Source organism: Prionailurus bengalensis, chromosome C1, assembly GCF_016509475.1.
Source record: "Prionailurus bengalensis isolate Pbe53 chromosome C1, Fcat_Pben_1.1_paternal_pri, whole genome shotgun sequence".
Taxonomy (NCBI): domain Eukaryota; kingdom Metazoa; phylum Chordata; class Mammalia; order Carnivora; family Felidae; genus Prionailurus; species Prionailurus bengalensis.
Genome location: NC_057345.1, coordinates 33,804,579 through 33,831,702, shown reverse-complemented (window position 1 = coordinate 33,831,702; position 27,124 = coordinate 33,804,579). Strand labels below are relative to the sequence as shown.

The 27,124-nt window shown below is 43.7% G+C and overlaps 1 protein-coding gene across 3 annotated transcripts; it reads right to left on the bottom strand.

Annotated features, from left to right (window-relative positions):
* Positions 1 to 1,982: 1,982 nt before the first annotated feature.
* FAM183A (family with sequence similarity 183 member A) lies at positions 1,983 to 27,122 on the bottom strand. 3 transcript variants are annotated; one of them, XM_043574636.1, is made up of 8 exons: positions 26,512 to 27,122; positions 19,811 to 19,989; positions 18,294 to 18,388; positions 17,592 to 17,717; positions 17,224 to 17,437; positions 13,784 to 13,843; positions 11,799 to 11,902; positions 1,983 to 2,175 (listed from the first exon to the last, which is right to left on the bottom strand). In XM_043574636.1, the coding sequence occupies exons 5-8, from the start codon at positions 17,351 to 17,353 to the stop codon at positions 2,065 to 2,067; spliced, it is 405 nt and encodes a 134-aa protein (XP_043430571.1). In that variant the 5' UTR covers positions 17,354 to 17,437; positions 17,592 to 17,717; positions 18,294 to 18,388; positions 19,811 to 19,989; positions 26,512 to 27,122; the 3' UTR covers positions 1,983 to 2,064. The 3 variants fall into 3 exon arrangements, with proteins under 3 accessions (XP_043430571.1, XP_043430572.1, XP_043430573.1); XM_043574637.1 differs by lacking the exon at positions 18,294 to 18,388; XM_043574638.1 differs by lacking the exons at positions 17,592 to 17,717; positions 18,294 to 18,388; positions 19,811 to 19,989; positions 26,512 to 27,122 and having other exon boundaries at positions 17,224 to 17,505.
* Positions 27,123 to 27,124: the final 2 nt, after the last annotated feature.

The following is a 27,124-nucleotide window of genomic DNA, read 5'->3' as shown; positions in this document are numbered from 1 at the left end:
TCTTTCTCGTCACAAAATTGTCAGCTCTGAAAGTGGTCGTTGTGCTCCAAGTCTGTTCCTTTAAATACAGCATGTTCAATTCCTTCTCAATGTCACCAAAAACAAAACAAAACAAAAAGAAAGCTGTTACTCTGTACCCAGGCAATCCTCACTTTGCACAGCAGTGCAGGACTGTTAAAATGAGCTGCTTGCAGCTATGGGGGTAGGGAGGGTGCTTGGAGCTTTCACCCCCTCTCTGGGCACACCCCCCCAACCCCGCACCTAGGAAGCTCTTCCAATCCTACAGTTTGGGTTTGTTTTGTTCTTTTTTTTCTTTTTTTCTTTTTTTTTTTTTTTCTTTAATGGGGTTTTACTGCGTAGGCATGATTGATGAAATCACTGACCATTGGTGATGGTTCACCTCTTGTCCCTCTTCCCTCCCCAGAGGTTGGGGGTAGGGCTAAAGTTCCAAGTTTCTAATCAAGCCTTGGTCTTTCTGATAAGCAGCCCCCATTCTGCAGCTAGCTAGAAGCTGCCAAGAGTTCCTCATTTGAATAAAATGTGGGGTGCCTGGGTGGCTCAGTTGGTTAAGCATCCAACTTCAGCTCAGGTCATGATCTCAGGGTTTGTGAGTTCGAGCCCCACATCAGGCTCTGTGTTGACAGCACAGAGCCTGGTTTGGTTCTTCTGTCCTCCTCTCTCTGCCCCTCCCCTGCTCGTGCTCTCTCTCGAAAATAAACATTAAAAATTTTTACAAAGAATAAAAGATGGCCCTATCGCATCTCTCAGGAAATACAAGGGATTTAGGAACTCTACGTCAGGAACAGGGGACAAAGACATCTATCTTTCTGTGACATCACAGGTCACCTCCTGGTTCCGTTCCAGCAAAACAATTATAATAGTTAAGAGATACTGGCACATTTCTAGATGCCCAAGTAGTCATTACTAATTAGTCATCATTGCATTGTGTGAAAATGTCTCCCAGGGGAAGGCCACTTGGATTTGCAGTCTTGATCTGCAGTTTGATCTGTCAGGTTCCAAAAGCAGGAGTGATCTCAGCAATAGATGGCTTTGCTTTTCAGGCATAACTCAAGAAGGGCCTAATGGAAGTGATACATGGAGCAAGGTATCGGAGGGAAGATGTGGGGCTGCTGTGCCCTCTTGGGCACGCCCCCTCCAACACCCTCCGTGTGTTCACCACGGAGAGATTGAGAGAGAGAAAGTGGGTGAGAGCAGGGAAGAGAGAGGGAATCCTAAGCAGACTCCAATACGGGACTCAGTCCCACAACCTTGGTATCATGACCTGAGCCAAAAGACACTCAACTGACTGAGCCACTCAGGCGCCCCTCCCCCACCGGCACTTTTCCGATAGGACTTCAAGTGGTACTACGTGGGGGTCTTTAGAGCCATTTCATTTTTCCAGAGAGGAACCTTCCAGCTTCAAACCTGGGGTAAAAGCGCAATATATGTGTGGACTACGGGTTCAATCTTACTTTCACCGATTTTCATTGGTGGCGTCACACCTCACTCCTACCCTGTGTTTTACTTTGTGTCCCGGATCCTTGGGCTTTTCCCATTTCCCTAGGAGTAGACCGCCACTGTATGAGGTGTTTATGTGTCTGGCTGGTGTGTGTGTCGGTGGGGGGAAGGGTCTCCCTACCAATGTCCATTTTCAGTTCCCCGCCTCACACCCCTGTCTCTCTGAGTCAGAGGTGTCCCATTCGGCATGTCCCATTTGTGATTTCCTCACCTTCCTCCATCAGCTTCCCATCTTCTAAATATGTCTTCAGTCTTGGTAGCTGATGTTCCTCTCTCATTCTCTCTGTTGTGCATCCATACCTTTTTTGTCCTTTTATTATCCCTTATTGGGATCCAGGGAGGCAGAGGAAATACTGTATGCATCTTAAACTGGAATTCTGCTGCCAGTTTTAAGATTAAGGGTATGAACCAGTGGACTTGGGCAGAAAGGAGAAATGTGAGACTCCAAATAGGAAAAGTCAGACTGAGGCTTCAAAATAATCTTTAGTTATCCAGGCAGCACACACATTGGGTATTAAAGACAGGGCTGCTGTCACCGCTGGGACACTACTTGTGGCGATCATCCTCTCCCAGGCTCCACATTTTAGCCTTGTACAGAGTGATGTCATTGTAGACCCTGAAGTGGTTCAGCCTGCGGTCACCACGTTCGGGGCTGACCTAAAGAGGAGAACACGGGTGTCAGAAGGAAGCTTCTGGAGAGGGGGGATGACGTGGGTCTGTAGTTGGATGGACCCGGGCCCCAAAAGCACTGGAGGCTTCTCCTTGCTCAGCCTTGTTTGGGAAAAGGAGATGACAGCAATTGCATCAAAACAGTCGTAGGACTGAATGAGAGTACCTATATGCAACGTGGCTGCTCTTGCCTTTCCCAGGCTTGAGTTGGAGGCCACGCCTGTGGACTGCTGGAATGTATGCTCCACGAGGGTGGGCACTCACTGCTTATCCCCAGCACCTAGAACAGTATCCAGCACGCACTAGGGATTCAGTACACATCTGTTGAATGAAGGAGTGGATGTTGTTGAAGCAGTCACACAGGGAACTAAGAGCAAGCACTCTGACACATAAATCTTACAGAAGCTAGAAGATTTATGCAATTAACTGAAAGGATACATTTTCATCAAATGTTACTAGGAGAGCAGAAGCTGAGAGGTATTCGAGTATGGCTTCCCCAGTGTCCTACTATTGGGATTGGGGTTCTCTGCTAGTGTAGGGTCAGGCCCTGCTAGGGGGTAGGGAGCCAGCCCTAAGGTAAGTTAGGCCTGATCAATTCTTCTGCCCCCAAATGTATCACTCTGGAACTCTGGCTTAATTGCCTTTTATGGTTGCAAAACACCTGGATCTAACTTTTGGGAGGAATACTTTCTTATTATGCCAGCAGTGCCATCTGATGGCATTGTAATGATGAACAGGCTTGACCTATTTGCAGACCCTTTGAAACTCCACAGTGATGGCTGATCTGGCATGCACAGTTGGTTATCTGCAAGGCCTAGGAGGGTCCCCCTGGCCGGGACAGCCATACTTGTGCTTCCTGTCATGGCCGGGTGAGCCTGCCATGATATGTGCTGGTCAAAGATGCATTTCAGGGGGAAGGTCCGAGATGGCAGAGCAATATGGAAGTTTTTTGTGTCTCTTGTCCCTGAAATGCAGCTAGATCAACACCAAACCATCTTGCACACCTAGAAAATTGATCTGAGGATTAACTCAACAAGCTGCATAACTTAAGCCACAAACTTGACAGGTATGTGGTGCAGAGAGGTTAACTGGGGGAGAGAGAAGCCTCAGAGGGCAAGGAGCTGTTTTTGCTTGGAGAGAGAGGATGGAGACATGGGGTAGAATAGAGGAAAGGCACTCCTCCTGAAAGCATCTGGAGAGAAAGAGAAAGAGTGGAAACACCCATAAGGTAATTAACAATAAAAGGAGAAAGGAGAGGATTTAAATTTCATTAAGACTCTATAAACAGGGGGAGCACAGAGTCTGAAACTCTGCAGCTCGATACCTGATAGACCTCTGGTGGGAAGGGCGAATCCCCAGAAACAGACAGCGAGATCTAAGGGGTCCTTGGGCCACATGGGGAGAGGCAGTTCCCCAGCTGGGAGGACATTTGGTAGAGGTTGTGCAGCCTCCCCACAGGCAAAGGTTCCAGCAGACCCCAGAGAGCAGCCACATTTGCTGGTGCTGGAACAAGGACGTTGAGGTGGTGAAGCCTGGTGCCAGATGTGTGTTGTGATTTTCCATAAACCCTGAAATGCTGCTGCTACACAATTGCGTGAACTTTTCCTGGGGCGGCTGGCACCTAGCCGCCGTCTCAGGGCAAATGCAGCGGCATATTCATGTGAGCATTCCAAGGGGTGGCCAGCACTTGGCCACTACTCTGTGAGACCCTCCCCCAGAGGGTCTGAATGGGTCAAAACCACAGGGCCCTCAGAAGTGAGGGGTTTGGAAACACAGTCCCGTCGAGATAAAACTCAGGATGGAGGTGCCGCCTGGCAGGCTGACGACTTGGTTAAGGACAGGGAAGTAGTGGGGAGTGGGTGGAGGCTGGAGACAAAGGAGGGGTGCTTGATTGCCAGTGGGCGAGCACAGAGTTCTGATACTAGAGACTGGGTAGCTGGGTGACACAATTTTCACCGCTCCTGCATATGCATATACACACGTGCCACAACAATCCACCCCAGTAAGCTAAGCAGCACCATCTAGTGGAGAAATGGAGTTGTTACACCAACCCCTGGCCAACTCACCAACTGTGCTCTAGAGGAACACAAGTCTCTCCACCTGCTTAGGTACAGACTATAAAGTACTTCATAGTTTGACTTTAGGGGAAACTGGATGTAATTTCCATCATATTCCTTTCTGTTTGCCTGTCCATCTATTCCACTTTTTTCTTTTTCTTTTCTTATTCTTGAATACAGAAAGAGAAAAAATTATTTTTATTTTCTGTTTTTATAAAAAGATTTTTCTTTAAAATTTTCTACTATGTTTTCTAGGGTTTTTTTTGTAATTTTTTTATTATATTTTACTTTCATCATTTCACTTTATTCTGTTTTATTGTATTCATTTTTTAAGATTTTCAAGTGTTTTCTTTTTTTTTTCTTTTCTTTCCCTTTTTCTTTATTCTATCAAGGTCCTTTCAACAACCAGACCAAAACACACCTAGGATCTAGCATCCTTTATTTGATTTTTTTGTGTTGTTTTTAACTTTTAATTTTTATTTTATTAATTATTTTTCTCCCTCCAAAATGACGAAACAAAGGAATTCACCCCAGAAGAAAGAACAGAAAGAAATGACAACCAGGGACTTAATCAACAGAGACACAAGCAAGATGTCTGAACCAGAATTTAGAGTCACAATAGTAAGAATAGTAGTGTGGGTTGGAAAAAGCATAGAATCCCTTTCTGCAAAGATAAAAGAAAATCCAGTCAGGATGAAATTAAAAATGCTATAACTGAGATGCAATCTCAAAGGGATGCCACAGCAGCAAGGACAGATGAGGCAGAGCAGCGAATCAGTGATATAGAGAAGAAACTTATGGAGAAAAATAAAGCAGGAAAAAAAAGAGGGAAACTGAGGCAAAAGAGCATTAGAGAACTCAAATGAGAATTAGAGAACTCAGTGACTCATTAAAAAGGAATAACATCCAAAAAAAAAAAAAAAAAAAGAATAACATCCAAATGATAGGGGTCCCAGAAGATGAAGAGAGAGAAAAAGGGGTAGAAGGTTTATGTGAGCAAATCATACTGGAAAACTTTCCTAACCAGGGGAAAGAAACAGACATCAAAATCCAGGAAGCACAGAGAACTCCCATTAAATTCAACAAAAGCCGACCATCAACAAGGCATGTCATAGCCAAATTCACAAAACAAAGGAAAGAATTATGAAAGCAGCAAGGGAAAAAAAGTCCTTAACCTACAAGGAAAGACAGATCAGGTTCACAGGAGACCTAGCCACAGAAACTTGGCAGGCCAGAAAGGAATGGCAGGATATATTCAATGTGCTGAAGTGCAGCAAGAATATGCAGCCAAGAATTCTTTATCCAGCAAGGCTGTCATTCAAAATAGAAGGAGAGATAAAGTTTCCCAGACAAACAAAAACTAAAGGAGTTCATGACCACTAAACCAGCCCTGCAAGAAATTTTAAGGAGGACCCTCTTAGGGGAGAAAAGATTAAACAAAACAAAAAAGACCAAAAGCAACCAAGACTAGAAAGGACCAGAAAATACCACCAGACACTACAACTCTACAGGCAACACAATGGCAATAAATTCATATCTTTCAGTGCTCACTCTAAATGTCAATGGACTAAATGCTCCAATCAAAAGATATAGGGTAACAGAATGGATAAGAAAACAAGATCCATCTTTATGCTGTTTACAAGAGACCCACTTTGGACCTAGAGACACCTTCAGATTGAAAGTAAGGGAATGGAGAACCATCTATCATGCTAATGATCACCAAAAGAAACCTGGAGTAGCCATACTTGTATCAGACAACCTAGATTTTAAAATAAAGACTGTAACAAGAGATGAATAAGGGCATTATATCATAATTAAGGGGTCTATCCACCAAGAAGACCTAACAAATGTAAACATCTATGCTCCCATCATGGCACACTGAAATATATAAATCAATCACAAACATACAGAAATTTATTGATAATAATACCATAATAGTAGGGGTCTTCAACACCCCACTCACAGCAATGGACAGATCATCTAATCAAAAAATCAACAAGGAAACAATGGCTTTGAATGACACACTGGACCAGATGGACTTAACAGATATATTGAGAACATTTCATCCTAAAGCAGCAGAATATACATTCTTCTCCAGTGCACATGGAACATTCTCCAGAATAGATCACCTACTGGGACACAAATCAGCCCTCAACAAGTACAAAAAGATGGAAATCATAACGTGCATATTTTCAGACCACAACACTATGAAACTCGAAATCAACCACAAGAAAAGATTTGGAAAGCTAACAAATACTTGGAGACTAAAGAACATCCTACTAAAGGATGAAAAGGCTAACCGCATTGTTAAAGAGGAAATACAAAAGTACATGGAAGCTGGTGAAAATGGTAACACCACAGCCTGAAACCTCTGGGACACAGCAAAGGTTGTCATAAGGGGAAGGTATATAGTAACCCAGGCCTTCCTAAAGAAGGAAGAAAGGTCTCAGATACACAACCTAACCTTAAACCTTAAACAGCTGGAGAAACAACAGCAAATAAAACCAGAAACCAGCAGAAGATGGGAAATAATAAAGATTGGAGCAGAAATTAGTGCTATTCAAACAAAACAAAACAAAACAAAACAAAACAAAACAGTAGAACAGATCAATGAAACCAGAAGCTGGTTCTTTGGAAGAATTAACAAAATTGACAAATCTCTAGCCAGTTTGATCAAGAAAAAGGAAAGGACCCAAATAAATAATATCAAGAAAGAAAGAGGAGCAATCACAACCAACACTGCAGAAATATAAACAATAATAAGAGAATATCATGAGCAATTATATGCCAGTAAATCTGGAAGAAATGGAAAAATTCCTAAAACATTTAAACTACCAAAACTGAAACAAGAAGAAATAGAAAATTTGAACAGACCCATACCAATAAAGAAATCGAATTAGTAATAAAAAATCTCCCAAAAAACGAGTCCAGGGCTGGATGGCTTTCCAGAAATATCCGACCAAACATTCAAAGAAGAGTTAGCACCTATTCTTTTGAAGCTGTTCCAAAAAAATATAAATGGAAAACTTCCAAACTCTTTCTATGAAGCCAGCATTACCTTGACTCCAAAACCAGACAAAGACCCCACTAAAAAGGAGAACTACACACCAATTTCCCTGATGAACATGGATGCAAAAATCCTCAACAATATATTAGCCAACCGGATTCAACAATACATTAAAAAAATTATTCACCACGATCAAGTGGGATTTATACCTGGGATGCAGATCTGGTTCAATATCTGCAAAACAAACAATGTGATTCATCACATCAATAAAAGAAAGAACAAGAACCACATGATCCTCTGAATAGATGCAGAGAAAGCATTTGACAAAATACAGCATCGTTTCTTGATAAAAAAAAAAAAAACCAAGAAAGTAGGGATAGGAGAATCGTAACTCAAGATCATTAAAGCCATATATGAAAGACCCACCCCATATCATCCTCAATGGGGAAAAACTGAGAACTTTCCCCCTTAAGGTCAGGAACAAGACAAGGATGTCCACTCTTGCCACTGTTAGTCAACATAGTATTGGAAGTCCTAGCCTTAGTAATCAGACAACATAAAGAAATAAAAGGTATCCAAAATCGGCAAGGAGGAAGTCAAACTTTTACTCTTCACAGATGATGATACTCTATATGGAAAACCCCAAAGATTCCACCAAAATATTGCTAGAATTTATCCATAAATTCAGCAAAGTGACAGGATATAAAAATCAATGCACAGAAGTCAGTTGCATTCCTACACACCAACAATGAAGCAACAGAAAGAGAAATCAAGGAATTGATCCCATTCACAATTGCACCAAAACCCATAAAATACCTAGGAATAAATCTAACCAAAGAGGTGAAAAATCTATACACTGAAAACTATAGAGAGCTTATGAAAGAAATTGAAGGAAACACACAAAAAGGGAAAAATGTTCCATGTTCCTGGCTTGGAAGAACAAATACTGTTAAAATGTCAATACTACCCAAAGCAATCTACATATTCAATGTAATACCTATCAAAACAACACCATCATTCTTCACAGAGCTAGAACAATCCTAAAATTTGTATGGAACCAGAAAAGACCCCCAATAGCCAAAGCACTCTTGAAAAAGAAAACCAAAGCAGGAGGCATCAAATCCCAGACTTCAAGCTATATTACAAAGCTGTAATCATCAAGACAGTATGGTACTGGCACAAAAACAGACACTCAGATCAATGGAACAGAATAGAGAACCCAGAAATGGACTCACAAACGTCTGGCCAGCTAATCTTTGACAAAGCAGGAAAGAATATCCAATGGAATAAAGACAGTCTCTTCAGCAAGTGGTGCTGGGAAAACTGGACAGCGGCATGCAGAAAAATGAACTTGGACCACTTTCTTACACCATACACAAAAATAAACTCAAAATGGATGAAAGACCTAAATGTAAGATGGGAAGCCATCAAAATCCTCGAGGAGAAAGCAGGCAAAAACCTCTTTGACCCTGGCCACAGCAACTTCTTACTCAACACATCTCCAGAGGCAAGGGAAACAAAAGCAAAAATGAACTATTGGGACCTCATCAAAATAAAAAGCTTCTGTGCAGTGAAGGAAACAATCAGCAAAACTAAAAGGCAACCAATGGAATGGGAGAAGATATTTGCAGATGACATATCAGATAAAGGGTTAGTATCCAAAATCTATAAAGAACCTATCAAACTCAACACTCAAAAAACAAATAATCCAGTGAAGAAATGGGCAAAAGACACGAGTAGACACTTCTCCAAAGAAGACATCCAGATGTCTAACAGACACATGAAAAACTGCTCAACATCACTCATCATCAGGGAAATACAAATCAAAACCACAATGAGATACCACCTCACACCTGTCAGAATGGCTAATATTAACAACTCAGGCAACAACAGATGTTGGCGAGGATGCAGAGAGAGAGGATCTCTTTTGCACTGCTGGTGAGAATGCAAACTGGTGCAGCCACTCTGGAAAACGTTATGGAGGTTTCTCAAAAAGTTAAAAATAGAACTACGACCCAGCAATTGCACTACTAGGTATTTACCCAAGGGATACAGGTATGCTGTTCCGAAGGGGCACATGCACCCCCATGTTTATAGCAGTGCTATTGACAATAGCCAAAGTATGGAAAGAGCCCAAATGTCCATCCACAGATGAATGGGTAAAGATGTGGTATATATGTATACATATGTAATGGAATATTTCTCAGCAATCAAAAAGAATGAAATCTTGCCATTTGCAACAACGTGGATGGAACTAGAGGGTATTATGCTAAGCGAAATAAGTCAGAGAAAGACAGATATTATATGACTTCATTCATATGTGGAATTTAAGATACAAAACAGATGAACATAAGGGAAGGGAAGCAAAAATAACATAAAAACAAGGAAGGGGACAAAACATAAGAGACTCAAATATAGAGAACAAACTGAGGGTTGCCAGAGGGGCTGTGGGAGGGGAATGGGCTAAATGGGTAAGGGGCATTAAAGAATCTACTCCTGAAATCATTATTGCACTATATGCTAACTAACTTGGAGGTAAATTAAAAATAGATAAATACATTTTAGAAAAGGAAATAAAAAAAAATAGATGCATTTCCACATGCATACTTTGTACCCACGGGAGCCAGGCCTTTTGTCTTTAAGAAAATGAAGACTAACAAGCTAAATTGTGCTTCGTAATATTTTTAAAGTTGCTTAATTATCTACGTTGGATAGTTTACCTTCACAACTCTCTGTCCCTGTCCTTATACACTGTATGTTAGTCCCCCACCCCTCCTCCTCCTCTGTCCCTTTGAGCACTGCTCTCCTGGATTCAGTCCCCTTGTGAAGGTGGGAAGCTCCTGCTGGACCCACTTCTTATCTCCCAGTCTCCTCTCTCTAGGGCAATGCCCCACCTCTGAGGAGGAGCCGTTGCAGCTATTTGCTAAGTCCTTCATTCGTTCACTCATTCATTCATTATTACTCAGCCGTTTACTCCAATCTCCCCATTGTAGCGCCTCAGCAGAACCACACGTCCCAGACTAGAGCCGTATAAATAGGCGAGAAGACCAGGCCCGCGGCAGAAATTCAAGAACTACAGTGTGTAGGCAGTTCTTGGGAAGGTGCACACTAGAAAATTACTCAGTAGAGGAAGACATCTGGGATCAAGCCAAGGGGCCAGGAGAAGCACCCCATCGGTCCTTGGTTGGGCTACAAGCTCTCCTTTCTATTCCTCCTAACCCACATCATAGCAGCCCCCATTTATTGAACACTTACTATGTGCTGGGTACTGCCCTAAGCAGTTTATATACATTGTCTCAGTTAATTCCCACAACAAACCTTCAAGTGTCCATATTATTAACCCCATTTTAAGGTGGGTAAATGGAAGTTGAGAGGTTCAGTTTCCACAGCTAGAAAGTGGTGGAGCTGGGATTTGAACTCCAGCCGCTGGCACCAGAGCCACCACGTTACGTTGATGCACGGAATTGAGCTGAATGGTGCAGGAGCAGGAGACATGTGGTGCTACAGAAACGTACCCAGGAAGGTGTCCAACTCTACCTGGTGGGGAGTGGGGGGGGGTGCACATCCCTTAATGAGACTTTATAATGAGGTGCCTCCTGAGTGGTCCTGAAGGCTGAGTAGAACTCCCCAAGGAGTACAGGCTAGGGATCAGCAGGCAGGCTGCAGGAGCAGTAAACTAAGGATACAGGGTGTGCAAGACCTTGGTGCCTTTGAGGTAATGAAGGAAGCTCCGTCAGAGCTGAGGAACAGTGTCTCCAGCTTCACATCAGGCGCGAAATATACAGATGGACTAAGAGCCAAGTGTTAAAAAGACACAACAACTTGGGGGGAAATCTAAAAGGCAAGCTAGTCATTTTGCAACTCTGGACAGTGAAGGTGTTTTCCTAAGCAAGGCACAAACCCCAGAAACTGTGAGGGAAAAGGCTGGCACATTTGACTACTTAAAAACTAAAACTTCCTAAGTGACAAAAGACACGAGCAAGTTCAAAGACAAACGTGGCAGGAAGTTCTTCAAATTCTCTGTTCGAAACCCTGCTTTTCTTCCTCAGTAACAGAAGCCCCAGCTCATGTTGGGTGACAATGTGCTGACGATTACATTTCCTGGGCTCCTCGCAGCTCCCGGTCCCCTTCCAATCAAATGAGGTGTGTGTTACTAGCATTCCCATTTTACAGATAAGGGAGTGGAACCCTGTGATGTTACGTGCCCAAGATTGCCCTAGTAAAAACTGGTACAGCAAACTCAGGCAGTCACCGGCAACTTTGGTCAACACTTACACGGCAGTTGCTATGTGTTAGGCACCGTTTAAGGCACCTTACAAATACAGCCTCCTCTAATCCTCATAGCAAACTTATGAGGTGTTATCTGTAATATCTCCATTCTACAGTGAGGGAACAGAGTCAGGAAAGAGTTTAGTCACTTACCCAAGGTCACACAGCTAGGAAGTGGTAGCCAGAGTGGAAACCCAGCCAGTCTGGCTTCATATACTGCTCTTTTAGCCACCACCTCTGTTGCCTTTGGGCTCCCGAAGTAAAGGAGCCACACTTACCAAGGGCTCTGAGTCCCATCCGATTTCTTGGCTTTCAGTCTGTGTCTCTGGGTATTTCTTCCTTGGCCCCAGGGCAGCATGGTGAAGAAGATTTAGAAACCTGGCTGGGAGATGAGGCATGAGTTACGAAGGAGGCAGGCTTTGGGTCGAGAGCTCCCATGCTCTTTACCCTGGCCACATCCTTCCTTGGAGATACGGCACATGGCCTCAGGGGCCTGCCAAGGCCTTGCAAAACTCATCTTTCAGCAAGTATTTGTTGAGCACAAACTCTGTGCCAGGCACTGTTCTAGACCCCAGAGGTAGAGCAGTGTGACAGTTATGGTTCGCGCTCTCCCGGAGCTTGTGGTCTACGTGGGGGGATAGGGGACCCAATACACAAGGGGACAAATAAACCGGATGGTTATAGTGATGCTAGCTGTGTAGAAGCTGGGAGGCGAAGGGGCACGCAGAGGCAAGGGGGGCTACTTTAGACAGGATGGTGAGGGGAGGTCTCTCTAGATGCCAAGCAGGAGCCGGCCCTGAGGGAGAGGCAGAGGAAAACCACGCTACAGGCAGCAAGAACAAAGGCACTGGGACACGAGCAAGCTGGGCCAATGTGGCCGTGGTGGAGAGAGGAGGAGGCTTGTAAGAAGGTCAGATCCTTCGCACGGTGATATATATGGACACCACCCCCACACGTATTTGTAACTCCACAGCTTGAGCACTTTAAAAGTTTCATTTTTTCCATTTCTACCCTACTAAGTCTCAATTTGAGAGAGGCGGTTTGACAGTGGGAAGAACCTGGGCTTCGTAGTCAGGCATTCCTGGCCCTTCCACTACTGGCCTGACAGGTGGTTTAACTTCTCCAGGCCTCACTTTGCTCATCTGTAAGATGGAAGGCAAATGTCTACCCCAGGAAGATGACTGAGGATGGATGAAGGAATGTTAATTAAGGGCTGGCATCGGGCTGAGCTTATCCTTAATATAAGCAGTTAGCGATCAACTGCTGCTTAGCTCTCAGGCCCCTCACCACCTGCTCTTTTCCTTATTGATGCAAGCCCCCAGCTCCTCTCCTTTCCTCTAGCTGGGCTACAGATAGCACGCTTAATTCCTCTGCTGCTGCTCTATTAGTCTCTTGTCTGTCTCACTATGATACGAGATCCTCCCTCCTCCTACCCACCCCCACCTTCCTACCCTGACCTCCTACATAAACCTTGCGTCTTTCCTCCATCAAATTCTACTCTAAGAAGGTAGAGGGGAGGAGGAGAGCTTGCCAGGAAGGATTAGGCTTTCCATCAAATTCTCTTCCATCCTTCCTGAGTGTGGCCCCGCCCACTTGTATATTGCAGCCATGCCAAACTACCCGCAGGTCTTGGGCGGTGCTGGTGTCTCTCATTTCTGTGCCTTTCCATATAACTCAGAATGTCCTTTCAGTCTCCTTTACCTGACCTACTCCACCTCACCATGTTACTACCTCCTCCAAGAAGACTTCCTAGAACTCCACTGTTGGACTAGGGCACCTGTTTTCTATGTTGTTGCCATCTCAATTTTACTCTCAATTTCCTCATCTGTCTCCTTCACTATGGTATGAGGTCTCTACCCCGCAGATACTGTTCTAAGTACTTGCATTACTTTGTTATTCTCACAACCCTGAGAGATAGGTTCTGAGAAGTTAACAAATCTGCCCAAAGTCACAGCTAATGAGGGGCAGAATCAGGATTTGAACTCAGTATGACTTCAGAACCTCTGCTTGTAACAGCAAAGATGTTTGGTGAGTGGATGAATGGATACAGTGTCAAAGCCATTAGGAGCATTTTTCTTGGCTTGGCAGTTAATGAACCTGCTGTATGGTTGAGTATGCCAATCTCCAATGAGCTTCATGAGCGTGAGCCCAATTTTCAGATGATCAAAGTGTTGCCCTAAGGTACCGCTATCCCAAGAGGCCTCCCTAGCCAGCTGCATATCTGTGCCCTATCTCAATGGTATTCATAAGCCCTGGGACTTACCATCTTCAGGTTCCTCCAGGTTATCATGCCAAGACATGGGCTTTCTGGTGATTGTGTGAACTAGAGAAAAATAGCATCACAAGCTCATGTTAAAACATTCACACCCTGCCATCTTGACGACCCACCCTAGGCCAGACACCTGCTGAGCATTTTCTGAGTGTTTGCTGCATGTCAGGTATTGTGTTGGGCACCAGGGAATAAGGCCTGCAAGGACCTCACAATCCAGAGAGGCACTGTCCAACATAGTGGCCGCCAGTCACATGTAGCTACTTGAATTTCAATATTTGAAATTAAATACCAATTAGAAATCCATTCCATGGGCACACTAGCCACATTTCAAGGGCTCAGTAGCCACAGGGGGCTAATGGCTACCATTTTGGGCAGCATAGATATAGAACGTTTTCATCATTACAGAAGGTTCTCTCAAACAGCGGTGGTCTACAGGGATGTAGACATACCAGGCAGCCAAACAAGGTTGGACACTCACTGATATATCAGAAGACTATGTGAAAACAGAGGTGCAGAGTCCACAGACATCCGTTCAACCCATAATTACTGTGCACTGGAGACAGGGCTATAAACAGAGAAAGTTCCTGTGCTGATCTTCTATTTGTGGTGACAGACAGTAAACAAATAAATATTTGGGCCAAAATAAGTGAGATGTAGAACAGTAAAATATTTTACACGGGTAGAGAGTTGATGGTGGGATGGGGGGTGAGGGTGTCTCGTCTCTAAGGAGACATATTAGAGCAAAATTTCAAACAAAATTTCAAAAAATGTGCTGTGTGAGGACATGTGGGAAGAATCTGAAAGTGAGCTTGGTGAGTTTGAGAAACATCAAGAAGGCCAGAGGACTGCAGTGCAGTGAGTTAGGTGGAGGGCAGTAGGAAATGAGCAGAGGCCAGAAGGAACCAGTAGTCTCCCAAGTGATTTTTTACCTCAGACTCCTACCAGTAAAACGTTCCGAGCATGCGCCTAATACATGTATATTTATATAGTCTCTATATACTATGAGCAGTATAATTTTTCTTTACGCCTAAAAGTAAACATAAATACAAGTTCTAGCACAAATACAAGTTCTAATATTTCCTGACTTTGTCCCAATGGATCATATGAATCACGTGCCCAAGGGACAAGAGCCAGGAGATCTAGAAAGCCTGAGTGTTGCCTGAAGGGATTATTTAAATTGTGGGAATGGAACAAGTTTAAACAGAATTGGACAGTTAATTTGCATTCCTGAAATTAGTGGTTGGGAGCTCCAGAGGAAAACTAGATTAATTATGAGCAAAATGAAGACATTACATTTTCTGTACTCTCACCACACACACACACACACACACACACGCACACACACACACACACACACACACACGGTAACTGAGGAGATGGGTGTGCAGTTTAGCTTGACTGTTGTAATCATCTCACTCTGTATATGTATATCAAAACATCATGTTGTACATCTTAAATATATGCAATTTTTGTTTAGAAAATCACATTACATTTTCTCTGCAGAGCTGAGCTGCAGTGGACTACTATTAATTAGGCCCGGAAGTTGGGGGAGAAATTCTGGAAGAAGAAACAATGGTACCAAGGTGGGGAATGGTGTGATGTATTTAGAAAATCCATTCTATTTAGACATGGTGGGACAGAAGGGAGTGTGTGGCTGGTACAGAGTGGGCACTAAACTATTTATTAAAGGAGTAGTGTGTGGCTGGGGAGGGGAGTCCCAATGGGGCTGGGTGGGCAGCAGAGCCAGAATCACAGGGGTCTTCTGTACTGACTGGTTTAAACCTCAGTTCAGAAGCTGTGGGGCCACTGAGGATTTTACAGAGGGAATGGTGGGATGGAACTCACTTTTAGTGTAGCTCCAGGAGGATGGAGGGGTGGGGGGGTGGGGTCAGGAAGGCTTGGAGGAAGAAGGTAGTTATCTCTCTCTCTCTCTCTCTCTCTCTCAGTGCAGACAGAAGTGAGGAGGCTTGGGGGTGGGGGGAAGAGGCTGGAGAGGTGGACTCAGGCCCTAATTAGAGGGTGGAAGGAAGTGAGAAGTAGAGATGTCTCCACACACACCACAGTCTTTTGCTGAGGTAAGAACCCGGAAGGGTCAGGTGAGAGAGATGTGACCACTTCCACGTGTTTGGAGTGAGGGAGAGAGAGACTGAGGATGACTTCTAGGCTACTAACGTGGGTTGTGGTAACTTTTGCTCAAACAAGATATTCTGGAGTAGCAGCAGGTGGGGGAGAGGTGTGGATGCCCCCAGTTTTCCAGCTGGTGAGTCTGAGGTACCCATGGGTTGTCCAGGGGAAGAGAGCTGGGCAGTGGTTGGGTTCATGGGTCTGGGGCTCCTTTTGAGACCCAGAGTCATTCAGGGGCAGTTGATGTTACCGGACCAGATGCAAGCACCCAAAGAATGTGCCAAGTGAGAAGAGTAGGGGCAGGGCTGTTTTATCGGGGGATGCTATGGGCCCTGAGTCCACCATCCCTGAACTTTCTGAAGGGCTAAGACATTACTAGAAGCCTGGAGAAAACAAACAAACAATCAAACAAACAAACAAACAAACAAACTAGCTTATTAACAACAAACCAAAACACAGAGCAAGACAAAACATAAAATCCTACATCCCCTCCAGTAACCCTCTGTTTGTTCTCCATATTTATGTGTCTCTTATGCTTTGTCTGCCTCCCTGTTTTTATCTTATTTTTGTTTCCCTTCCCTCATGTTCAGCTGTTTTGTCTCTTAAAGTCTTCATATGAGTGAAGTCATATGACATTTGTCTTTCTCTGACTGACTAATTTCACTCAGCATAATATCCTCCAGTTCCATCCACGTAGTTGCAAATGGCAAGATTTCATTCTTTTTGATTGCCGAGTAATACTCCAGTGTGTGTGTGTGTGTGTGTGTGTGTGTGTGTGTGTATATATGTATGTATATATATATATATATATATATATATATATATATATATACTACATCTTCTCTATCCATTCATCTGTGGATGGACATTTGGGCTCTTTCCATACCTTGGTTATTATCGATAGCGCTGCTATAAACATTGGGGTGTATGTGCCCTTTCGAATCAGCACTCATGTATCCTTTGGATAAATACCTAGTAGTGCAATTGCTGGGTGGTAGGGTAGTTCTATTTTTAACCTTTTGAGGAAACTCCACACTGTTTCCCAGAGTGGCTGCACCAGTTTGCAACACAAAAAATACTATTTAATCGCGGTGCGTGTGCATTTTAACATATTAATGTATTTGATGGGATGCGGAGTGAGATAACCCTCACCCCCAACAATCAAGAGTCCTGAAATCTAGGAAGGGGGACGAGGTCAGAGAAGGCGTCTCCTACTGTGCTGCACCCCGCACTTCTGCCCCGCACCCTCAAGGCCCCTCCTTCCTGCCCCTCCCCTGTCCCCTTCCTCTGCCCCAAGCGCCTCTCACCCTTGCGGAGGGGATTCACGTGGTACTCTGTGTAGAGTTTCTGGGTTCTAAGCTCTTTGAGGTACAATTCGCGCAGGATCTGGTTCTGATGGACCTCATCGATGATCACCTCCTTTTGGCGACCGGCCATGACTGTGGCGGGGCTCCGATCAGATCCGTCCAACTACTTCTCACTGCCCTGGATGGCTTGCGGGTGCGGGGAGACTGCCATCTCCTGGCAACGGCGTCCCACGCTGTCTCCAGGCAACGGCGTCGCCTCCAGGCAACGGCGTCGCCTCCCTCGGACCCCCTCCCGCCCGCCCATCTCCCTTCCCCCAATGTTATACTTTGCCCCACTTCCTTCCGAAGAACCACTAAGCTCGGCTCACCTTCCCCAGCTTCTCAAGACCCTGGGTACTAGGACCGCCCCTGCATACCGTCAGGAAAGGATGCCGTCCAGCGGCAGACCCCGGAGGTAATGGGCTTGATTGATCCTCACCTTGGACAGTCATTTCCTAAAAAAGATTTTGGGAGGAGTCAGAAACCTCTCTCCTTTTAAAGCAGATGCCTAGACTCACAAAACAGATAAAGGTCTATCTCACAAAACAGAGGAAGTTCAAGTCTGACAAGTTATTCTGGCCCTTATCACCCATGTGATACAGACAAGAATTCTTTCCTAATATAAATAATTTGGGGGACTTTATAGTTTATTTCGTTTAAAAATTTAATTGTGATAAAATACACATAACATAAAATTTACCACCAGAAGCATTTTCAAGGATATAGTTTAGTGTTAGTTTAGCGGTTCACATTATGTGAAACCAATTTCCAGAATTATTTCACAGCCATTAAGCAACTCCCCATGTCCCCCTCCCCCTAGCCTCTGGCAACAACCATTTTACTTTCTTTTTCTATGAATATGACAACTCTAGATACCTCCTATAATACAGTTTCCAGCCCATGCACTTTTCAGCTAGGTGCTTCATGCATTGATCTATCCATCCATCCATCCATCCATTCAGGACACAGTGTGGTCCAGGATGTGTTTAGGTCTGGGACCCAGTGTTGAACACATCAGTTATATGACACACCTGCAGTTTCCTGAGCCCAGCCAGCTACTTAATGGCTCCTTGTTTTAGCTCCTGCTGCTCCTTGCCCTTGTCCTGGAAGGTTCTTTCCCTCTTGTCTGTTTGGAGAACACGTGTTTATAATGAGCTCACATGTAATCTTTCAGAAACCTTTCTGGACTCTATAGCCCCTAGTCCAATTTTTTTCTGTGCCATGTTCTACTCCCAATCTGTAGTTCCTGGAATACTTTACTAAGCTTCTTTGTTTATAGGTAAGTTACTCGAGAATAAGAAAATATATCTGGGCCATCTCTGCACTGCCAGTACCTGGCATAGTGTGGACAGATATAGGTGTTTGGTAAATGTTTGCTAACTGATTGGATGTCTGATCAGTTAGTACTGTGATCTTCTGCTTACATCATTACATAAACCCTTACATGATAAAGAAACGCAAACACACTTTATCACACCACGGCTGAGCCAAAGAAGCCTTTGTTACTCATCATTGTGAGCCACACCTGGGTCCCTTTTTCTTTTTCTTTTAATGTTTTACTTATTTAAAAAAAAAATTTTTTTTCAACGTTTATTTATTTTTGGGACAGAGAGAGAGCATGAACGGGGGAGGGGCAGAGAGAGAGGGAGACACAGAATCGGAAACAGGCTCCAGGCTCTGAGCCATCAGCCCAGAGCCTGACGCGGGGCTCGAACTCACGGACCGCAAGATCGTGACCTGGCTGAAGTCGGACGCTTAACCGACTGCACCACCCAGGCGCCCCTGTTTTACTTATTTTTGAGAGAGAGAGAGGGAACCAGTGGGGGAGGGGCAGAGAGAGAGGAAGACACAGAATCCGAAGCAGTCTCCGGGGTCTTAGCTGCTAGCATAGAGCCCAATGGGGGGCTTGAACTCATGAACCGTGAGATCATGACCTGAGCTGAAGTTGGATGCTTAACCAACTGAGCCACCCAGGTGCCCCTGGATCCCTTTTTCTAGCAAAGGCTCAAACAGCCTTCTAAAGATTTCACTACCAGGGTGCCTGGGTGGCTCAGTTGATTAAGCATCTGGCTTTTGGTTTCGGCTCTGGTCGCGATCTCACAATTTCATGGGTTTGAGCCCCACATTGGGTTCTGTGCTACAGCAGGGAGCCTGCTTGGGGGTCTCTGTCTCCCTCTCTCTCTGCCCCTCCTCCACTCACACTATCTCTGTGTCTCTCAAAATAAACAAATAACTTTTTAAAAAAGTTTTCACTACCTTCCTACGCCTAAGTAGAGATGAACCATCATTCTAGAAGTATTTGTCCCCTGCTAAACTGACCTTTCTTCAGCTTGGACCCAGTGGTCCAGCATCTGTTCCTCCATACAAGGCTAGGGCTAGGGAGAGGCTCAGAAGGAGGAGAGGTGGGAGTCACTGTAACTTTATCTCCTCTCCACTCCAGTCTCACATTATTATGTTTCCCAGGTGCCCTGATATGGATTCTGAGCACATCACAGCCCAGCCCACTACAGGCTAGCCCAGTGACTCTCTGGGGCTACCTTCTGCTTACCTTGGGCCATTCCAAGCCATCAGTGTGCTTCTAAACTCCCCAACTATGTATTGAAAAAGCTGAAGAGGTCTGGCCCTCTAGTTTCTCATCCAGTGTCTGAGGTTGCAGATTTCTCTTGAAATCTCTGTGTTACCATCTCAATTGGAAGCAGATGCAGAGACCTAGGTCACGGAAACCAACTAGAAAAATATAATAGAAAATGGCATTCACATTAGCAACAAATTGAATTATCTAGGAGTTAACCTAACAAAGAATGCATGAAACTTTTATGAAGAAAAAAAGTAAAAATAGGTATCCCTATCACACAAAATGTCTTAATAAATAAAGAGCTATACGTTGTATGCTGGTGAGCTGCTATGCAGCAGTTAGAACCACAAATTAGATCACTGCAGCGGTAAGGCAGACCTTAAAACAGGGCTCATTGAAAAAACTATCAAAGGCTAAGGTTTAAGTGTGGAGGTTCCTCAAAAAATTACAAATAGATCTACCCTATGACCCAGCAATAGCACTCCTAGGAATTTACCCAAGGGATATAAGAGTGCTGATGCATAGGGGCACTTGTACCCCAATGTTTATAGCAGCACTTTCAACAACAGCCAAATTATGAAAAGAGCCTAAATGTCCATCAACTGATGAATGGATAAAGAAATTGTGGTTTCCATGGAATACTACGTGGCAATGAGAAAGAATGAAATATGGCCTTTTGTAGCAACGTGGATGGAACTGGAGAGTGTTATGCTAAGTGAAATAAGTCATACAGAGAAAGACAGATACCGTATGTTTTCACTCTTATGTGGATCCTGAGAAACTTAACAGAAGACCATGGGGGAGGGGAAGACAAAAAAAAAGGTTAGAGAGGGAGGGAGCCAAAACATAAGAGACTCTTAAAAACTGAGAACAAACTGAGGGTTGATGGCGGATGGGAGGGAGGGGAGGGCGGGTGATGGGTATTGAAGAGGGTACCTGTTGCAATGAGCACTGGGTGTTGTATGGAAACCAATTTGACAATAAATTTCATATTTTAAAAAAAAGGCTAAGGTTTAAAGTATAATCCTATTACTTAAAACTACAAACAGACCAACTCTATATGGTACAAGATGGAGTCTACATGGTACAGAGTGAATGTAGGAGATTGGAGAGGCAAAACAGAGGGTAAAATAAGAAAACAAGACTTTTCCTTCTGGGCTTGCTCTCCTGCTGCAAACAACTAGGCAAATGCAGACCCTGGGCACCGAGTGGCGCTGGACTGTGATTCCTCGAGAGAAGGGGGACAAGTGAGATGAACCCTACAGTCGCTCCACATTTCTCTCTGGAGACACTTTCTGAAATATGCAGGGAAGGGAATCCCAAGCTGAGCAGGTGATACTGGCTGGTTGGGGAGACACAGACTGAGGTTCAGGAGTGTGAGGCAGCTGACAATTTGTGGAGCAGGAAATTGGAGGGAGGAGTGGGGGAGAGAGGGAAGGAGAGCCAAAGATGTGCATGGAAACCCCTTGAGTCTTGCCTGATACTAAGAAGGGCGAAACTCAGTGAAGTGACTGGGGAGCTGTGAGCCCAACACCACCCAGAGCTCATATAGGATGGAGAGAAGAGTGAGTTCTGGCCACACAGGGTAGAAAGTCCTAGTTGAAGGTGTTGGGTAGAGGCCCCCGGAAGTTTACACTTTAGTAATAGGACTAAGCTAGCTTTAGAGAAAACGTTGGTCTAGCCTTTCCCCAACAAAGTTCACAAACAAGCTCTGAAAGTACCAAATGGATCCACAAATGGCCAAGTGGCCTGCCAGAAAGATTTCCAATACCTTTTAAAGAAAACAACAGCGGTGTCTGGGTGGCTCAGTCGGTTAAGCATCTGACTCTTGATTTTGGCTCAGGTCATGATCTCAAGGTTCGGGAGTTCAAGCTCTGCGTGGGGCTCCACACTGATAGCATGGAGCCTGCTTGGGATTCTCTCTCTCCCTCTTTCTTACCCTCCCTTGCTCATGCTCTCTCTCTCTCAAAATAAGTAAATAAAACTTAAAAAAAAAAAAAGACAACAAAATCCAGCACTCAACAATGTATCATTCCCAAGGGGGCAGCACCAATAGAAAGGTATTAGAAAAGCAGACAGTTAAGAAGTAGGAAAATGTGACCCAGAGCCAGGAGAAAAAGCAACAAACAGAAATTTGAAAACTTAGATGAAATGGATAACTTCTGTGAAGGCATAGATTTCTAGAACTGACAGAGATAGAAAAAAAAAAGGAAAAGAGAAGAAATGGAAAATCTGCATTGCTTTATATCTATTTTTAAAAATTCACTTTGTAATTGAAAAATTCCCCACATGGCCCAGATGGCTTCTCTGGTCAGCCTGTCAAACATATGCAGAAAATACCATTCCTACACAAACTCTTTCAGAAAACAGAAGTGGAAGAAGCATTTCCCAACTCATTTTTTTTATGTGCTATTTTAATTTTTTTAACTGAAAAATGTTAAGTAAGCGCCACACCCCCCAACATGGGGTTCGAACTCACGACCCTGTGATCAAGAACTGCATGCCAGCCGGGCGTCCCATTTCCTAACTCATTGTGAGGTCAGCATTACATCAACACTGAAACCAGGCAAATTATTACAAAAAGCAAGACTAAAGGTAAATAACCCTCATGAGCATAGATGTAAAAATCCTTAACTAAGTATTAGAAAATTGTATCCAGCAATATATGAAAAGAATAATATACCATAGCCAAGTGGGGTTTGTCGAAGAGACGTAAGGTTGGTGTAGTATTTGGAAATATCAATTCACTATATTAACAAATAAAAGAGAAAGACCATATGATGCCCTCTCTACATTTGGTAGATGGGGAGGGAAGACAAAAGGAGAGAGCCTCTGGGTCCTTTGTGGGAGCCCCTTGCACCTCCTGCCTGACACCACGACATCAGAACTCAGTTATAAGTTAGGGATTCTCGATAAGCACTCATGTTTCAAAATCAAAACAAAACCTTTTTATGGTGAAACATTGCACGTACACAGCAAAGTGCTTTCCTCCGAAAGGGGCAGCTCATACTGATTCAGCACAAAGTACATCCGTGTAACCATCTCAGAAGCTGACACTAGAACACTAACACCATCCCAGAGGCCTCTCTCACACCACCCCCCACCCCCTGAACACTGTCTTCCCTGTTCTCCTCAAAGGTAACCACTATCCTGATGTGGAACACCAAAGATTACTTGCCCTGTTTTTCACGTTATATAAATGGAATCATATGGTACACATACCTTTGTGTTTGACTTCTTTTGCTCAACATTATGTTTGTGAAATTCATCTATGCTACTGTGTGTAGCTGTGATTTCATTGCTGTGTACTGTTCGGTTTTGTGACTATACCACAATTTACTCATTCTACTCCTGATGGACATTGGGCTGTTTCAATATGGACTCTTACAAATAATGCTGTGTGCACATTTTTTAATTTATTAAAAAAAATTTTTATTGTTTATTTTTGAGACAGAGCATGAATGGGGGAGGGTCAGAGAAGGAGACACAGAATCTGAAGCAGGCTCTAGGCTCTGAGCTGTCAGCACAGAGCCTGACGTGGGGCTCAAACTCACAGACCGCGAGATCATGACCTGAGCTGAAGTCGGAAGCTCAATCAACTGAGCCACCCGGGCGCCCCTTGGGTGCACATTTGTTATAGATGTCTCTTGGTGCACATGTGCCAACATTTTGTTGGCCATATACTTGGGAGTCCATCCCATTATGGTTTTAATTTGCATCTTTCTACTGACTAAGGAGATTGGCCAACTTTTTTGGTATGCTTATTGGTCATTTGGACATCATCTTTATGAAGTTCCTGTTACAAATCTTATCCTATTTTTCTTTTGGATTGTTTGTCTTCTCTTTATCAGTTTGTTGGAGGTCATCATGTATTAATGATATAAACCTTTTGGGAGTTGTATGTTCTACAAATTCTTTTCCCACTGTACCGTTTGCCTTTTTAGTCTCTTAATAATGTTGTTTTGATAACTTGAAAGACACTTTGTAGTATCTTCTTAAAATTTAAATATGGTCAAATATATCAGTTTTTCCCTTTATGATTAGTGCTTTCTAAGTGCCATTGGAGACATTTTTTTCTACCTGATGTTGTGAAGATATTTTCTTATATAACCTTCAAATCAGGACTGTCCAATAAAACTCTGAGGCAAGCCACACAAGTAATTTAAAATTTTCTAGTATCTAATTAAAAGAGCAAAAAGAGGGGCACCTGGGTAGCGGGTTAAGCGTCCGACTTTGGCTCAGGTCACGATCTCGTGGTTTGTGGGTTCAAGCCCTGCATCAGGCTCTGTGCTGACAGCTTGGAACCTGGAGCCTGGAGCCTGCTTTGGATTCTGTGTCTCCCTCTCTCTCTGTCCCTTCCCTGCTCACACTGTCTCTCAAGAATAAAGAAACATTAAGAAAAATTTTTTAAAAATAAAAGATCAAAGGGGCGCCTGGGTGGCTCAGTCGGTTGAGCATCCGACTTCGACTCAGGTCATGATGTCACAGCTCGTGAGTTCGAGCCCTGCGTGAGGCTCTGTGCTGACAGCGTGGAGCCTGAAGCCTGCTTTGGATTCTGTGTCTCCCTTTCTCTCTGCCCCAACCCACTCACATTCTGTCTCTGTCTCTCTCAAAAATAAATAAACATTAAAAAAATTTTTTTTAATAAAAGAGCAAAAAGAATTCAATTAATTTGAAAGATGTTTTATTTAGCCCAGTATATCCAAATTCTCATTTCAACATTTTAATTTAGAAACTATTGAGATATTTTATTGTTCTTTCATACTAAGTGTTTAAAATCCAGTGCACCTAGCCGCTCTGGAAAGCAGTGTGGAGGTTCCTCAAAAAATTAAAAATAGACCTACCCTATGACCCAGCAATAGCACTGCTAGGAATTTATCCAAGGGATACAGGAGCACTGATGCATAGGGCCACTTGTACCCCAATGTTCATAGCAGCACTCTCAACAATAGCCAAATTATGGAAAGAGCCTAAATGTCCATCAACTGATGAATGGATAAAGAAATTGTGGTTTATATACACAATGGAATATTACGTGGCAATGAGAAAAAATGAAATATGGCCTTTTGTAGCAACGTGGATGGAACTGGAGAGTGTGATGCTAAGTGAAATAAGCCATACAGAGAAAGACAGATACCATATGGTTTCACTCTTATGTGGATCCTGAGAAACTGAACAGGAACCCATGGGGGAGGGGAAGGAAAAAAAAAAAAGAGGTTAGAATGGGAGAGAGCCAAAGCATAAGAGACTGTTAAAAACTGAGAACAAACTGAGGGTTGATGGGGGGTGGGAGGGAGGAGAGGGTGGGTGATGGGTATTGAGGAGGGCACCTTTTGGGATGAGCACTGGGTGTTGTATGGAAACCAATTTGTCAATAAATTTCAGAAAAAAAAAAAAAAAAAAGAAATGATTCCAGAAAAAAAAAAAAATCCAGTGCACCTTTCATACTCAATGGCACATCTCACATGCTCAATGGCCATGTATGACAGAACAATTCTACATGATTTATTTTTACTCTTTAATATTTAGATGCATCTTTTACCTGAAATTGATTTTTGTCATAGTATGTGATAGGAATCTAGCTTAGTTTTTTCCATTTGACTATCCAATAGACCAAGAACCAATTTATTGAAAAGATGGTCCTAGCCCCCTTGTTCTGCTACGATACTTTTATCTTAAGTCAAGTGTCCACATATGTGTAAACCCATTTCTGGATTCTTTTCTATGCCACTTGTCTATTGGTTTATGCTTGTACTACTGCTATACTATCTTAATTACTATTTTTGTGATAAGTCCTGATATCTGGTAGGAAAATTGTTCCTACCAGTTCTTAAGAGAGTCTTGGCTATTCTTGGCCCTTTTGCCATCCAAATTATAATCCATCCAAATTATAATCAGCTTGTCAAGTTCCCTAAAAATGTTTGTTAGGATTTTGGTTGTGAATGCACTGAATCTATGATTAGTTTGAGAAGAAAGAGCACTTTTAAGAAAATGTATCATCTGTTCATCTGATGCTCTCATCTGGGTAGGATCTGGACATGTCCTTGCCTTCTAGGCTCTGCTACCTGCCATATTCTGGGGTATAGAGGTTCAGCCTTCAGAGTTTGGATGAGAACACAATGGAGCCCCGTCCCCTGACACACCCATCATCTTCTTGCAGGAGGCATTTCTCAAAGGCACAACGTCCCTGGCAAGTTTCTACAGTCCGGGTATGTGGAGAAATAGAGTCTTGGAGGAACCAGACCAAAAACCTTAATCCCCCATATATCTATAATAGGGGCCTTGTGTTCTGTGTGAGTTCTTAGGGGGTCACCCATTCTTGCATTCACTTTAATCTAGGGCAGATCAATAGGATTTACCTCCTAGAGATCAGATTAGATGTTTTCCACTCACTCTTCTCTGCTTTCTGTCTCTGGTCTTGCTATTTGCTCTGTGGTCACAGACCAAGTTCTATGGAGAAGCAAGTTACAAATGTAAAAGCTCACTCAGGCTGGCTTATCAGATAAGAGAGGAAAGTAACAGATTCTCTAGAAAAAGGATCCTATTAAACGTGTCTCTGGCATCTGAAGAGGATTGACAAGGATGAAGGCAAAATACAGACAGTAGTAAGATGTTCAGGTTATGGCTGAAAAACACCATCATGGAAAAGGGGTCCTGTAAATAACTGAGCTTACCCTCCAAAATGGATGTTGGCTAGCCATTCTCTCAAATTCCCGATGTTCATCAGGTCAGGCTCCTGGGGATCCACAGTCCTAGCACCTATGGACTGTACCAGAACTGTCCCACTTGCTGGGAAACCATTCCTCCAGGATGAGATTTGTGAATCATGGAGGTCTGGTTGGGGCTGGTTGGAGTGCTGGGGAGAACCCGACTCCAAGGATCTAGAAAGAAGGGATAGGAGGGGGAGTAGGAGCCAAGACAAAACAGTAACAGGAAAGAGGTGCGAGATGAACAGAGCGGCGAGGGGGTGGTCTGGAAGGAACAGAGGAAGAGCTGGGCAGGGAAACTGGTAAGGTAGGGTAGCAAGAAGGGGTGACTCTAGTCAGAGGTGGGAAAGAGGTAGGACTGTAAACTGAGGGAAGTGGACGGCACTGGGGAACAGTCTGCCAGCCAGAAGCTTTCGGAGGCAGGGGAGGAAGATGCGTTGGGAAACGAGAGTATGAGGGGACAGAGTGGGAAGTTGTAGGCTGGGGCTGAGATGAAGAAATCGGGGGCAGCTTTCTTGTCATTTTTCCAAATGGCGTTTCTCTAGCTACTCGTCTTGGCAAAATGAGCAACTGGGCAAAA